The sequence below is a fragment of the Lissotriton helveticus genome, chromosome 3_1, assembly GCF_964261635.1.
Source record: "Lissotriton helveticus chromosome 3_1, aLisHel1.1, whole genome shotgun sequence".
Taxonomy (NCBI): domain Eukaryota; kingdom Metazoa; phylum Chordata; class Amphibia; order Caudata; family Salamandridae; genus Lissotriton; species Lissotriton helveticus.
In genome coordinates, this window is record NC_136061.1 from 401,383,100 (window position 1) to 401,399,948 (window position 16,849).

Below are 16,849 nucleotides of genomic sequence, written 5' to 3' on the forward strand. Positions count from 1 at the left end.
CAGGTCGCCTGAGGGTCAGCCTGAAGAGAGAAGGAAACAATCTAAGATCTCTCAAATGGCCAAAGAATCTTGAAAAAAGGAGAAACTGCCTAAGGTCTCATCAGAGATTGGTTCCCCTCAGTCCTCAGGAGCGCCATCCGAAAAACCAGGATCTTCTGGTCTTACCAAAGGGTAAATCGGGCCATAAGTCTTCTTCAACGTCAAATTCATCGTCGATGCCTGCTTCCACGTCGATGACGACTACTGTGACGCTATCGTAGTTGAAATCGTTAACCATGTCAACGGCGAGTATTAAAGTTCCCTTAATGTCGATGCTGCCTTTATCGTCGACAACAACGCCATTGACAAGAGCAAAGTCTTCATCGTCGGTGAGCCTGTCAACAACGCTATCGACGATGACACCACCGGCGACCAAGTCATTGTCGTCGATGATGGCGACGAAACAGTCGACGAAAATTCCATCGTCGCCAAGAATGCCCCAGTCGACGCCAACGTCGACGACTGCAGTTGTCCCAATGGCAATCTCAACGGCTGTGACTGTACCGTCAATGGTCATTACTTTACAGTCGACGACGAAAATTTCTCCGTCAACGACGAGATTAACAGCGCCGTCAATTCCATTTCAACAATCTGCACAGCCTCAATTCAGGACACACACATTTCTCCATTACCTCCAAGCCATCTTTTGGATGTTGAGGATTCAGATGACGACGAAGGCCAGTTTTGAGCCGCACAAAGTCCTTCTGAACTTAATGTGAAATATCAGGAGGAGGAGGACGAATATGAGGATGAGGAGCAGTTTTACCATCATTATCAAGCACCTCCTGTTCAGTACCATCAGTACTTTCAGCAGCCTAAGCAGCAGCCTCCATAATTTCCTCCGGCATTAATTTTAGATCTCCAAAATATGTTGGCAGACTATAAAAGAAGATTTCCTCCTCAGGAGGATATCCTTACGCCTCTTCCACCTCCGCAGATGCCTCCATAAGCACTGCAGCCTCCACCTCCAATCACTCCTGCGATGGCACCATGTCTCATTATTCTTCTGCCTCCCAGAGATGAACCTACTACATCAGAGGATGAGCAGGATGAAGGAGAAATTCCAGACCCCACTCCACCAGCGGATGAGTGGGATGACTATATAGCACCAACGCCATCCCCTCCGCCTCATCATCCCTCAGACTCACCTCCGGATATCGGAGGGTTTCACAACATTATGGATAGGGCTGCTAGTAGATTTCATCTTCCTACAGTGGTGCACCAGTTGGACTGTTTCCTTTACGATTTTAAGGACCAGACTAGAAAAACTGTCAGATCAATACCCATCATTGATCAGATTTGGGAAGAAGGAATCAAGGTCATGAAGACTCCAGCTTCTGTGGTTCCTGTACTTCCAAGATTGAACTAAAATATAGAGCACCAGAGGGTTCTTCTGGATGTCTTATAAGTCACCCTAAATCAGACTCTGTGATCTCGCAGGCGGCTCAGACAAGGTAAAAAAATCCATCTACGTCTATAATTTTTCCACCAGATAAAGAAGGTTGACGCCTCGATTCAATTGGAAAGAAGTTCTCATCGATGGCAGCAGTCTGGCGAATAATGCTTTGGCCATTTTAGCCCGTTATGATAGGCAAGTGTGGTCTGACATAGGTTCACTGAAAGAAGTCATCCCTGAAGATAGCAAAGAGGAGTTTCTCAAAATTCTCACAGAAGGAGAAAGAGCAGCTTGTGCGATCATTGACATTGCTATGGACTTTGCCACAACAAGTTTCAGACAATTAGCTGGCGCTGCCATTTTAAGGCGTATGGGGTGGTTAAAGGCAACAAATTTCCGGCCTGAAGTTCAGACAAAAACTTTGGATATGGCCTATATGATGGGGGCAGTCTTTAAGGCAGCCATATTGATGAGGCGCTGACTTCCATCAAAAAAGATACGTATACTGCTAAAGCGCTTGGAACCTTACAATACTGTAAAGCGCACTTTCGGGGAGCCTGAGGCAGGGGCTTTTCCAATTATAGAGGGAATTACCAACGTTCCCAATCCTATCAAACCTATCAACCGCAATACCGTCAAGGGTACCAGCAGCAATCTTACCGCCAGGCAAATACAGCTGGTTTTTCCAAACAGGGCTAAAAACGAAAGCCAGAATCTCAAGGCCGGGACACCGGTCGCAAGCAGTGATTTTAGCTGGGTGCCAGCTGCTTCCCTTTCCTTTTAGACTTGTGTGACAATCTCATAACACATCGATCAATGGTTAGACATCACTTCGGACAAGTGGGTCTTGGATCTCATCTCTTATGGCCATACATTGGAATTCACCTAAAAACCGCCCAATACCCCTCCCAGGGGATCGCACCCCCCTCACCTTCACTTAATCAAGAAAGAAGCCATGCTTCAGAAAGGGGCTGTAGAAAAGCAATGAGGAGGAAAGGCTTCTACTCCCGCTTTATTCTCATTCGCAAAAAGTTGGAAGTGGAGGCTTATCCTAGACCTCAGAAAATTGAACAAATTCCTAAAGAGCCAGGCTTTCAGAATGGTCACCCTCTCGGACATCCTACGACGCCTCAACAAAGGAGATTTTATGACTTTGTTGGATCTCGAGGATGCGTACTTCCAAGTCCCTATCCAACCAAAACACAGAAAATTCCTAAGGTTCACAGTGGCTGGTACCCACTATCAATTCAGAGTTCTTCCATTTGGCCTCAAATCGGCTCCACGGACGTTCACATAATTCCTCGCTCCAGTGGCAGCAACCTTGAGAAGCAAGGGTCATCAGGTATTCCCTTACCTCGACGACTGGCTGCTAAAGGCGCCGTCTTCTCGCCTAGTGGAGAATGCAACAAAAGATTGCCTATCTCTCTTCCACAAGCTGGGACTCTCAGTCAATTATCAGAATTCAATCCTCAATCTTCCCAAACCAGATAACAACATTTCTGGGAGGCAAACTGGACACCATCCAGTACAAAGCTTTCCTTTCCGAAGAAAGACAGTACAGATTACGGACACTGGCACTCAAGCTGTGCAGAAAAAAGTGTGTTTCTGTGAGAGTGTTCAAATCTCTACTGGGAATGATCTCTTTTGCAATAGATCTTCTACCACTAACTCGTTTGCACATGAGACCTCTTCAAGAGGTACTGCAACATCAGTAAATTCAGACCTCAGGCTCCTTCAATGGCTTAATCATCGTCACTTCTCGGATGAAGGAGGCCCTAAGATGGTGGACCCAGACTTCCCATCTGACCCAAGGTCAATCTTTTCTTCCAGTCATCCCGGATTACGTAGTAACAACGGAGGCTTCTATGGAAGGTTGGGGAGGACACTTGCAGGACCTACAAGTTCAAGGGAAGTGGTCCTTTGCCCAAAGGCAGATGCACATAAACCGACTGGAACTGAAAGCCATTTTCCTATTCCTTCGGGCTTTCCTTCCTCGACTACAAGGGTCTTCAGTGTTGACCCAGACGGACAACACCACAAGCATGTTTTATATCAACAAGAAAGGAGGCACAAAATCTCTCACTCTGTCGCAAGACGCACAGCAGTTGTGGAACTAGCTGACGCTCCATCACATCTCATTGACAGCAGAGCATGTCCCGGGTCTTCAGAATACCCTTGCGGACACCTTGAGCAGGTCGAGCAACAGCTGTCACGAATGGGAGCTGGAACAAACACAACTAGACAGGATATTTACAATCTGGGGGAAACCGACGCTGGATCTATTTGCGACTCACCTCAACTCCAAATGCCAATTCTATTCAAGCAGGTTCCCTCTCCCCAACTCTCGAGGGAATGCCCTTTTGATGAGATGGTCAGGGATCTATGCATAGGCTTTCCCCCCCATTCCTTTAATACCCAGGATCCTCACAAAGATGTGAGAAGAGCGTTGCCGCATCATTATGATAGCCCCCAGGTAGTACAGGCAACTCTGGTACACGGAACTCCTTCTTCTCTCGGAATCGGAGCCCATCCATCTGGTTCCAACGCTGATGACACAGAACAAGGGACAAGTGCGTCACCAGGAGCCAGCTTCTCTGCAGCTGCATGCGTGGCTCCTGAGTTCTTGGAATTTAGAGGCTTAAACATTGCACAAGACTGCAAGGATATTATTGGCAAATCTAGAGCTGAAAGTACCAACAAGACTTACAAGCTTAAGTGGAAGCGTTTCTGTACATGGTGCAAACATAGAGATAGATCCATTTCTCTCTGCTCTGAAAGACATCCTACCTTACGCTTTCTCTTGCAAAATCATGCCTTTCTCACTCATCAGTGCGAGTTCACCTAGCGGCCATCTCACCATACAGACGATCGCCACATACTACGACTTTATGGTCATCAAGAGTAGTAAAACAATTCATGCAGGGACTTTTGAGCTTTTCCACCCATTAAAGCTCCACCTCCGGAATGGCAGCTTAATGTGGTGTTGTCTCAGTTTCTAAAACAACCATTCAAACCCATTCACAAGGCAGCATTGAAGTACTTGACCTGGAAAGTTGCCCTTCTAGCACTTACTTCGACAAGAAGGGTTAGTGAGATACAAGCCTTCACTATCTCCCATCCATTTTTGCGATTTACTGATCAAATGGTCATTCTAAGAACGAACCCCAAGTTCATTCCTAAGGTCCCTACTCAATTCCATTTGAATGAACTAGTCATACTGAGGACGTTTTTCTCTAACCCATCCATGCCTGCTGGAAGAGCACTACACACACTGGACCTGGATCTCAGGAGATGTCTTAAATTTTATTTGCAGAGAACTAAGGACATAAGAAAATCGAATTTATAGCTTATGGTCAAACCTGTCTCTAAAGCTACGATAGCTAGAAGGATAGCGAGTGCAATTCAGATTTGTCATGACAAGGCGGGCAAGCCTTTATCAAGGACTGTGAGAGCGCACTCCATCAGAACAGTTTCAACATCAACTGCTCTTTTTGCCGCAGTGCCTCTTGAAACAATCTGCAGATCTGCTACATGGCAGACGACTCACACTTTTGCCAAGCATTACTGCCTGGAATCATCACAGCATGCTGATGTATCAGTGGGACAGTCAGTGTTGAGAAACTTATTCTCTTATGGTAAGCCTCTTTCAAGGGAGGTTGGATTGTTATCTATGTCTTTTGAATGTATAACATGTTTCATGATGAGACGCCATCCCTGTGAGTACTGCTGAGGGAGCGAAGCCACTGGCGGAGAGGAGGCGGCCGGGGCTGCCTAGCACACAGAGCACTTGAGGGCGGTCATGCCCTGGTGTGAGGCCTTGTTCCCTGACCAACTCTGCAATTGAGCTGGGCTTTTCTGGCGGGGCTGGACTAAGTCGCCACCCACTGGCCGATATCCTAGAGGACCTGACGGCCCAGCACCAGTGGCATAGTACGGGCGCACCTCACCTTCTCCTGCGGGGATGCGCGTCTGAATCCTATAACCTGGGCAAGTATAGCTGATGCAGTGCCTGACATCTTATTAGGAATGAGCTATTGCAAAGCCAAGCCATCTATGCAGTGATCCCCATGAGCTCAGAGCCTAACCTTAAGATGGTGCCCTTGTTTGTTAGATCTTGGCCTCTTTAATGAAAGATTTGTTTAACTGCAACCTGACCTTGAGATGGCGCCCTTGTTTGCTAAACGTCCCTGCCAGTGAATATGCTAAGATGGTGCCCGGGGATCTGAACGAAGGTTCCTTGGCCCATTGCGGGACCGGTGTTCCTGGCCGGTGGTTGGGGGGGACTCTGAGGCATCGTTCAGCGGCATTACTTGGCCCGAGGTGAGGTAATTCACCGCCCCTATCCACCCCCCATGGTGCGGCCAGCGCTGAAAGTTGGCGCCTGACATTTTCGGCTTGCCTTACAGGCTGGAACTCCATGCGAAAAGGTCCTTTTGAGGTGGCACTGACACTGCACGGGGGACCGTTAGGGCAGCTCCTGAGTGTCGTGGAGGCCTTACTGTACCATGTGAATGACCCGTGGCTGCCCACAACTGTTCTGTGCTGGTTAAGTGTGGCCCGGAAACACCAAACCTGTGCCGCTGGATGACCCCCTCACCTTGACTTAATCGGCTGCCGGTGAGACTGTGGGGGCTGACAAACAATCTCAATTAGGTGCCGAGATGACTCTGCATAGTGTGTGTAATTGGCAATGGACAGAGTATCTATGTGGCCCCACCTTGGTTTTGGTCCCTCTTGCTCTAACTTTTGGACCCCCATGAGACACTTCCTCCATGCCGGTCTACCAGAACTGATCTGCTTCCCTGACCCCTGTTTTTCTTCTCCCTTCCCTTATTCCCTCCTTCCTCTACTGGGGTCTTTATGTCCGATGTTTGATTATGCAACTGTTAACTAACCTAACCATGCAAATCTGTTATCCTTGTTATACCATTGGAGAAAAGCCGAATCTGTTTGTAATTACCGCTGAACCCAAGTACCATTGGCCGTTACCCGGTGGAGCTGTCCTATGCAGCTATAGAGGAGTCTGGCTTGGTTCACCCCTTCGGTCGTCACCTACCCAGCCGGACATCGGACATTGTTTTTAACGGTGCTTCACGGTCTTGTCTATCTTTCACTTTGACTGCCTGTTTCCCCTGAAGTGCCTTCCTCCCTCTGGTCTGCCTGACGCGATCCGCATTCCTTTTCCCCTGTTTACCTTTCCCCCTCTACCTTCTATTCCACATAAGACGTTTCTGTCCTGCAATGTAACTCGAAAATAACCTATGTTGTCGTGTATTCTCATGTTTTTCTACTGTCTGTTCTCACCGCGGACTCCTAACAACCTTGGCCGATGCCCGGTGGAGCTGTCCTATGCAGCTATAGAGGACTCTGGCTAGGGTTCACCCCCTCGGCAGTCACCTACCCAGCCGGACATCGGACATTTTTCTTAACGGTGCTTCACAGTCTTGTCTATCTTTCACTTTGACTGCCTGTTTCCCCTGAAGTCCCTTTCCCCTCTGGTCTGCCTGACGTTATCTGCATTCCTCTTTCCCCTGTTTACCTTTCCCCCTCTTCCTTCAATTTCACATAGAACGTTTTGTCTTTGCTACGTAACGTGAAAACAACTTATGTAATAGCATGTTTTCTACTGCCTGTTTTCACCACGGAGTCCGTACAACCTTGGCCGATGCCCGGTGGAGCTGTCCTATGCAGCTGTAGAGGAGTTTGGCCCTGGTTCACCCCCTCGGCCGTCACCTACCTAGCCGGACATCTGACATTGTTTTTCCTCGCCTCTCCGTTATGTTTCCTTCTCTCTATCTTTCTCTGATGTCTATACTTGGAATCTGTAACAGAAGTAATTATGTAATCTTTAACTTGCTGATCCTCATGTAAAGCGCTCTGATACCTACAGGTCTCGCTAGCGCTATATAAAACTTTGCAAATAAATAAATGGAATATTTGACCTTTTGAATACTATTGCATGTAACATTATTGTAGCACTATATAATATACTATGGCTACATTATATGCGTACTCCTGCATACGTTTCCAAGTATGTTATATATAAAAAAATATATATACACACACACACACACACACACACACTTATATATGCAGACAAGGAACTGCTTACTATTCTGATTCAGGCATGTGAATCTATCAAAGATACCCCAATACTGGATAAGAAACAGGTTACTTACCTGTAACTACAGTTATCCAGTAACCCACCATCCTCCTCGAAGAGGCACCTCTAGGATACAGTGCTAACTACACTCGTGCTGGAAAATCTGAGGGACTCAGCCTCTCTAGGGAAGGTTCTAGAGGGTGCTGGTTGCTGATTGGCTGAGTTTTCACTTTGGTTCTTTTTTATAAAAGTACTCTAATAGGCTATAGAATATATCGTTGCTACCATAATAGCATATGAAAAGGTACTAATTATTACCTACTACTTTGTTATTTATGTTTCCGTGTACCGTGGGACTCCCATTACGACGACGGGGAATGATTCAGGCATGTGAATCTATGAAAGATGCCAATACTGGATAACTGTAGTTACAGGTAAGTAACCTGTTTCTTATTTTGATTCTTTATCCCTAATCCTCTTGTATTCCTTATTACTATGGGATCTCAGTGTTTCCTTTTATACATCAGTGGCATGTTCTGTCCCGACCTAGTCTGTTTCCTGCTCCACCCAGTGCTCATGCTGTCCCTTATGTTACTGTTCTTCTCACACCCACACTCACTGCACACCTACTTTGTCTTGGCAAACACTCTCTTGTGTGTACACACACTACAATTTTGAGTAGTCTTTCATGCCCTTCTTCTGCTCATGTTTGAATTGTACTGTCAGGTTCTTACCATGTATTACTCTCCTCAGTTGTGCTCCCTGCCCATGGCCTGACAATTGCTTATTCTGACCCTTGCTGGTTCTCACCTTGCTCTTTCTATTTCACACTGTGCTCTCCCTGCCCTTCTCTGTGCTCTTACGTATTGGTTTTTCTTCTTACTCCTGGTGTTGCCTGGTCTTGCAAGTTGCAAGGTCGTGCCCCTCCCAGCAGTAATAATGCTTGACAGTCTTCTTGATGTTTGGTTAGTTTACAGGAAGTGAACTCCAAGATTGTGCGGTTCCTGTCAGACTTGGCTTTCGATGATCCCTGGAGTCTGTTCTTCATGGATACCCTGGCTCCTTTTGGTTATGTTAAGGTAACTATATGCTTTGTTCCTTCTTACTTAATTGTGTAGTGTTTATCTTCTTGTACACTGAGCATAACTCTAACTTTTCCCCCAGCTCTGTTTCTCTGTGTGTGGACAGCTCACTTTGCACTTCTTTCTGTGAATATTTGTTTAAAAGAGTTTTACAAAGAAAAAATATGACCCATAAGCAAAAACTGAAAAATAAATAACCTGGTACATTACAAATATTATCAAAACAATGTTATCTCAATAACAAACCGTTACGCGAACCCTCTATGGTCCTTCTGGAGGCCAGTAGTGATTTGGTGCAAGGCAACCAGATCATGATCCCTCATAGCCATTTTACTGATTGGAGCTGAGGAGGTGCTGCCGCCAGTCATGTAGTCTGAGTATAGTCTAGAGGGTCATCCTGGTAGTCCGGCTGCCTAGTGTCATCTCCGGTTTCCATTGTTATAGTAGGAATCTGCTTATTAGCATCCTTTTAACCTCCTTTTTGGAAATGGGGGTCAATGGGTTTGACCGAATTTCTGGCTGGAGAGCGTTCCATATTCTTGGGGTAGATTCTCAGAGAGGGGGTGTATAGTTCTTCTGTTTTCTAAATCTGCATGGTTCCAGCCAGAGGGAGGTCGCACACCTGAAGTGGCGAATGTCCCTGATATTTAGATCTATTCTGCTAAGTACTTGGGTGCACCATAGTGCAAGGCTTTGTTTTCAGCTGGGTCCCAGCTTTGAAGGGGAGCCAGTTTGAAGCACGGGTATTGTGGTCAAAGCATCTTGTACCGATTATCAGACTTGCTGCTGCATGGGGTACCACCATGAGTGTTGCCGTTCTGGAGTTAGGAAGTCGTGTTAAGGTCAGACATCCATATTCTAGCCAGTAGACAGCTAGGCAATGTACTGCTGTATTGAAGACTGGTGGTGATTTGAACAGTTGTGCCGTATACAGGAGGTTGAGTTGGAAAGACGCACTGCACGTGGCTGTGCTGACTTGTGCTAATGCAGACGGATTTAGCTGATTCTGAGATGACGGGTTTGAAGGCATCTAGGTGATTTTGCCATTCTTGGATGGGTGGGGAGCTGTTAGGGAAAAAGAGTAGGAATTCTGTTTAAAGGGAGTCCAGCTCTAGTTGGTTCCAAGAGAGCCAGGTTTTTTACGGGAGAGTTGTTGAGTTGGATGATATCTTCCAGGGAGGATGTGCTGAACTATAGCTGTGTATCATTCACATACATGTTTTATGCAAGGTTTGCTTCTTTGAAGATTTCAAACATCGACTCCCTATAGAGGTTGGACAGTGTGGGGAAGAGGGTTGATTCTTGTGGGCAAACAGTAGCGGGGAGAGGGGGTATTCCTATCCATACCATGCTCCACCACCCAGTCCGTAGCGACCACTCCACTGCTTTTGACTCTGACCCTAGAGACACCTTTCATATTGAGCTATGCAATTTCATTAGTTGTGAGCGATTCTATGAGAAAGATGTGAATAATTGAGGACATTTCCTGTCAACCCCATTCTGCTGTCTAGTAGTTCTAACAGACTGTTGTGTTTGACCACGTCAAACACAGAGGAGAGATCAAAGAGGATGAGTAGGCAGGATTTGTTACAATATAGCATTTTCAGGGCATTGTCCATGATGTTTACGATGGCTGTTTCGGTGCTGTGTCCTGGTCTGAATCCTGACTGGAACTTGTTGAGTAGGTTCAGCTGTTCAATGTGCTGACACGGTTGTGGACACATTTTTCCAGCAATTTATCGAGGAAGGGGCTGTTCGACACTGGATGAAAACTGCTCAGATCTACACCAGCTTTTTTCGAGAGGGATGTCAATCTCCAGAGAGTCTGGGGTTGTGTGTTGATTTAGCGACGAGTTTACGAACATCGTCCAAAGGACGGGAAAAAGTATAGGAATCTTTCTTTCAGTGTCTCTCTTTTATATTTAATATATATATATATATATATATATATATATATATATATATATATATATATATATATATATATATAACCTATCAAATTTCGGCAGACTAACTTTTATACTGTTATAGTAAGCAAGTGCAGCTAATGCAAGGTGGATTTGGTGGGCTTCTCTCCCTAAGAAATTGTTGATGAAAATAGAGAAAATTATATATTTTTCCATTTTTTTTCTCACTACATGTAAATAAATGCCACACTTTTAAAGCATAGTGAATGTTGACCTTACAGTGCACCATGATATTCAATCATGTTGGGACTGCACAGACATTCTTATGGAGTGCAGTCTCATCTGACAGTCTTGTTTTGTGAGATTGTAAATACAGGGTGGGGGGCTATATAGTTTACAACCAATCCCCTTATCGCTCACGTATGGTATTAGTACTGATATTGTAAACCTCCATCCCACCTTGGGCTTTAGACCGCATGCCGCTGTTACCAGACCATCACCTCACAGAGATGTCAAGTTTCCCAAGTGTACGCATGAGTAGACCCAATCCAGATTTTTGTTTCGCTTTCTGGGACATGTAGTCTTTTTTATCCCAATAATTATCAAGACAATCTAGAACGCAAAGCAAAAAAGAAAAAAACGGAATTAGATGAGGTAGTCTTGCATGTACCTCAGAAACAGTTGAGGTCTGCACCACCTGTAAACTGATTAGAGGATCTTGCGGGTCTCCACTGCTTCCTGACCCCCATCATCGCATTGTGAACAATTACATTAAGGGCCAACATCTCTCACTATGTAGACAGGGGATCAGCCCTATTAATTTCTCCCTCCCCGTGGTAAATAGATTATCTTCTCTTGCATGGCGTGCAGAGACAGATGACAGAGACCCCCTCCCCATTATTTCCCTACATCTTTGAGTGTGGTTTCACAGCCCAGGTGGAATTATAAAAGGAGATAAGTGGGAGGGCCTCAACTGTCATCCACTCACTCGCCATGCAGTCTAGGGGTGCGGTAATGGCATCAGTACATGTTTCCTTGGTTTAAAATATATTAAGGGCTACTTCCAGTGAAACTAAAACAGACCAGAAAGACTGGTATCATTTGGGGGAACTTCCTTTAAAAGGAAGTTCCTTATCGTCCTCAATAATAACCCATTAGTATACCTCAGGTGCTATATCATGTATGCCGGAGGAAAAATCAATTTCCCCGTTTCTCTCAAACACAGCTGAATAAAAAAATATTGTATTGCAGGTTGTTTTTGCTAATATCCTTTCTTTAATTCCTTGAGACACGTTTTAAACATCACATTCTACAATCACTAAGAAGACCAAAATGACGAACATTTTTTATTAACCCTTATTGGTTGGGGAATTTGTACTTGTCCTTCTTGGTTTTACCATCTCTTTTCACTTTTATTATATAATCTATATCAATTTGTACAGGATTTGTGTTATGTTTAGCACTTTACTTATTTCTGTAGGCTACATGTGGACTTGTCAAATTCTCCCTCAATGTTTCAGGTGACCATTTCACTTTCCTCGATTTTCACATCCTTTCCACATTGTCCTTTGAAAGAAGAATTGAAATTTGCCTAGCCATGTAACGGTTAGTTTAAATTCTATTAAGGACACGAAGGTGAGGATTATGCTTTTCTTTCTTCACTTTAATAACAATTTTCCTCCACAGCAACGAAAAAATGAACACTAAAATATTTCCCATTTTTATGGAAATATTCAGAAGAAACAGATCCTAAAAGTTCAAATATGTCCAAACGGACTACAACTCCCATGAGTCCATCACATAACACCCGATCACAGTCCTTCCTCCATGTCGGTACATCCTAGAAAGGTCCTTCATAGGTTGTCCCTCCTCTTTGTCCATCATGTCCTAAAACACAAGACACTGGTGTAAAGTTCCTGAGATACCAAAACCCATCAATCAATGATAACCAAGTATGCAAATATTTGCTCGATGGCCCCCACGCTGTTCACACTGTATATTATTGGAGTTGTTGCCCGTATGTTGTCTGAAAATGTGGACGCCCCATCATTGGCTAGCACCAAGATACCGATTTTAATGTTTGCAGATGACACTCTGATTTTATCCTAGACCCCCAGTGGCCTACAGCACGCCTTATCCATCTTTGATCAATTCTGTGAGGATCATGGACAACAAATCAATGTGTCCAAAACAAAGCTTATGGTTTTTAATCCATGCCGTGGCCGTAGATCTCGCATCGTTATGAATGGTCGCCCATTAGAGGTTGTCAATGCTTTTACATATTTGGGACTCCATATATCAAATGATTTAAGATGGACCAAGCATATAGACATTACAACTATAAGACATAAACAAATAGCAGGTGCCCTTGACTCTGAGCACAGAAAATCCCTAACAAAACCAGTAAAACCAGCACTTCAGGTGTATGAGGCCAAAGCCCTCGGATCATCACTTTACGGGGATGAGCTGTGGGGATACGAGAACCTTCGGACACTGCAAATTTCAGAAAACAAATTCTTCTGACTCATTACTAGCCTCCCTAAAGGTACTCCTTTGTTGCCGCTTAGGTTTGATTTGGGCAGGAAGGCTGTAACTGATTTAGCAAGGCTGCATCCAATCATGTACTGGCGTAGACTCTGGACTACACCTGAACTCTTGCATTATGCTGAGGGATTTAAGGACGTAATCAATGCAGATGTGTTCCAAAAAATAGGATGGCTGAAAGATCTTAGAAAAATGCTGGGTCTCCTCGGCCTCCACATGTTATGGGAAAATCCAGAAGGAGCCTTATTTCCATCAAGGTCTATTCTCAAGGAGACCTATTGGGAAAAGGTGGCCGAACGAACCTGGAATGAAACTAGTTCAGAGACTATTTAATTTAATTGCGGGTTTATATAGCGCTAGGAATCGACTCCCGGAGGAGTATCTCCACGCTTCGACCGCTGGGGAACCCGTCCTGGCTCACCCTGAGAGATGGTCCCTGATGGGTATCTCTAAGGTGCGACCAAGCATCCCCGGCGGTCTGGGGGGGCCGTTGTGAAGATGAGGCAAGCTGATGCCCAGAGTTGCCGAGTGTGGTTTCTGACTAGAGTAGGCACCGAGGCGAGAATTATCGAGTCCGCTGACCCTGGTCCACGACCCTGCCGCGTCGGGAATCGAACCCTGGTCCCGGGCCGTTCTCTGCTTACGGGTCTGCCGCCTCTAACCAGTGAGCCACACTATGGCTGGAAGATTCCTGGAAGTGAAGTCCCTCCCCACCCTCGAACTTTACTGGGATGTTATCACTAGTCAGAGGGATAGGAAGTTGCTTTTCCAGATTAGAGCAGGAGCTCTTCCCCTAAGATCTCTGAAAGGCAGGTGGGGTGGCCCCTCGAATAGTTCTTGCCCATCCTGTGGAGCGCATGAAGAAACAGTTGGTCACTTCCTATTTGCATGTAAGACGTATGCACAGCCCAGACGCATCTGGCTTACCCCGATGTGTAAGAACTTAGGAACGACTAGCAGTGCGGTGGCCTTAAGAATTATATGTACCAGTTCTTTACTGCCTATAGTAACAGCCACAGCTAAATTCCTCGGTTGGTCATGGTCCATTTGACAAAAGTTTCTAGACAGATGATTACAGATGAGGTATAGCCAGAGTGTTTGTATTGTATTTTATCTGTAAAATTTTACCTGATAATGCAATTGATGTATTTTTATCAACTTTTAGCTTTATTTTTAAACATAAATGTTTTTAACGGCTTTATCATTGTTTGTAAATGCTTTTATGAGTTAACCTCGAATAAAGCAAATTTGAATTTGAATTTGCAAATATTTGCATCCACAAAACAGACGTCAAGGAAAATCTTTCACTTAGCGCCGTACGGGCGGGTTCGCACCACAGTGCCACAGGAGGGATAATCCTCGCCTCCGTGTCCTTAATAGAATTGAAACTTACCGTTACATAGCTATGCAAATTTCGATTCTATGTCCAGACAGGAGGCTCCGATTATGCTAGTTTAAAGCTTACTCACCACTAAATGTGCCACATCCACCACTGGTTTAAAGTAGAACCTTTTAAATGTGGAATCAGAGGACCAATCCGCCGCTCGCATAAGATCTTCCAGGCAAGCGCCTAGAGAAAACGCCTTCGAGGCCTCGGCACCCCTGGGTGAGTGAGCTTCGAACTTCGAACTTTTTTGTGTCAATACCTGCCTCCGGCATGACCCAGCACACCCACCTTGCAATGGTGGGGGAAGAGACAGCCTTGTGCGGTTTCTTTAAAGCGATCAGAAGCTGCTGCTCGCCCGGAGGGCGGAGCTCTAGAGTCAAGTCCTCGTAGGCTTTGAGACACTGTACCACACATAGTTTGGGCATTTCTGCAAAAGTCGGATAAGAGATCGTCCTAGAAGCAGACTTCGTCCGCCGACCTATCGTAAAGGTCACCCCCTCTAGAGAAAAAACATGTGCCGAAACATCGAGAGCACGCACATCAGACACCCTGCGGCAGGAAACCAGACACAACAACATGGCCAGTTTAGCTGACAGCTCTTTCAAGGAGATATATCTGTCCGACTGCCAGGACAAAAACAAATTGAGGGCAGGAAACCAGACACAACAACATGGCCAGTTTAGCTGACAGCTCTTTCAAGGAGATATATCCGTTTGGCTGCCAGGACAAAAACAAATTGAGGACAACATTCACGTCCCGCAGGACTGAGTACCTCGGTTCCGGGGATAATGACAAACGAATACCCCTCAACAGCCGGCACACAAAAGGATGTTACCCAACAGGGGTCCCATCAACCGGTTCATGACCCGCCGAAATAGAGGAATGCATAGCGTTGATAGTGCGGTACGCCCGACCGTCCATTGCCAATTCAGCCTAGAAATTCAAGATGGGAACGATTCCTGCGACCACGGGATCCAAGTCCTGTTGAAGACACCAACGTAACCATTTCGTCCAGGCGGACCGATAACGCTTCGAGGTGCTGGCTGCCCATGCTTTTGATAATAGAGATTCAGCTGGTCCCGAAAGACCTGGGAGCGACCAACGTCGCCGGAAAGGTGCCATGCCATGAGAAGGAGAGAGCCCTGAGCCACCAGGTGATGCTGTTCTCCTTGCGGATTCCGAAGTAGAAGAGGAAACAGGGGGAGTAGGATTGGAGAATCCCAAGAAAGTTCCAGAAGAACTGTAAACCACACTTGGTACCTCCAAAGTGGTGTAATCAACACCACTTCCGCCTTCTGGCGGCGTACCTGAGCCGCCAGGCGGACAATCATGGATAACTGTGGAAACGCGTAACCCTTCTCCTGACTCCACTCCTGCAGAACGCGTCCGTCGCTTGTGCCAGTGGATCCGGCCTCCAACTGTAAAACCTTGGGAGTTGGTGGTCCAAGTGCGATGCAAATAGATCCACCGAGAAAGGACCCCAAAGGTCGGACAACCACTAAAAGACCTGAACATCCAGCTTCCATTGGCTGGAACCTTCCAGATACCGGGAGTGCCAGTCTGCGACCTGATTGGCTTGACCTGTAAAGTATTCTGCCGTCACCGACACATGATGGGCCAAACAAAACCCCCAGAATTCTTTCGCCAAGTTCGCCAGAGCTTTGGACCGGGAGCCCCCTAAGTGATTGATGTAACGCACCGCGGAGACGTTGTCCATCTTCAACAAGACGCACAAGCGAATCCTGTCCCTGGTCCAGCACCGGTCCGCGAAAGAGCCTGCTAACAACTCCAGGCAATTGATGTGAAGCTCCTGCTCGTCTAACGACCAGGCGCCTCCGGTAGAGGAATTGCCGCAGCGGGCCCCCCAGCCTGACCTGCTGGCATCTGATTCTATGACGATGTCGGGGGCCGCCCCACAGATGGACCTGCCATTCCAGGCGTCCATGTGGGCGAGCCACCACAACATTTCCTCCTTGACCTTGGCAGATAAGGGGACCAACAGGAGATGGTGCGCTTTCAGGCGCTGCAGCGCGCGATTGTGCAGGGGCCCCGGGAAGATTGCCTGGATGGATAACTACAATAGCCCTACCACTCGGGCAATTTGTCGGAGAGAAATGTGAGTCCTGATCATGGTCTGACGCAGGAGATGCCGGATCTTGGTCATCTTGCAAGGGGGAAGGCTTAAGGATTCGTGGACCGAGTCCACCACAAAGCCCAGGAAGATGATGGATTGTGTCGGGGAGAGAACTGATTTGTCCCCATTGATAACAAACCCCAGGCTCTGCAAAAGAGAAACAGTCTGCGGCACCTGACCGGACAAAGTCTGAGGGGACTGAGCCATCAGAAGGATGTCGTCCAAATAAACGAGCATCTGAATTCCCTGTCCCCGCA

At 46.3% G+C, this 16,849-nt stretch overlaps 1 protein-coding gene across 2 annotated transcripts in view; it reads left to right on the forward strand.

The window, feature by feature from the left end:
* The window catches only part of INPP5K (inositol polyphosphate-5-phosphatase K), a 408,122-nt gene that overhangs the window by 154,425 nt on the left and 236,848 nt on the right, over positions 1-16,849 (forward strand). For both annotated transcript variants that reach the window (XM_078680171.1, XM_078680170.1), the window contains exon 4: positions 8,509-8,617. In XM_078680171.1, the coding sequence (XP_078536297.1) occupies positions 8,509-8,617 (109 nt within the window). The remainder of the gene's footprint in view (positions 1-8,508; positions 8,618-16,849) is intronic.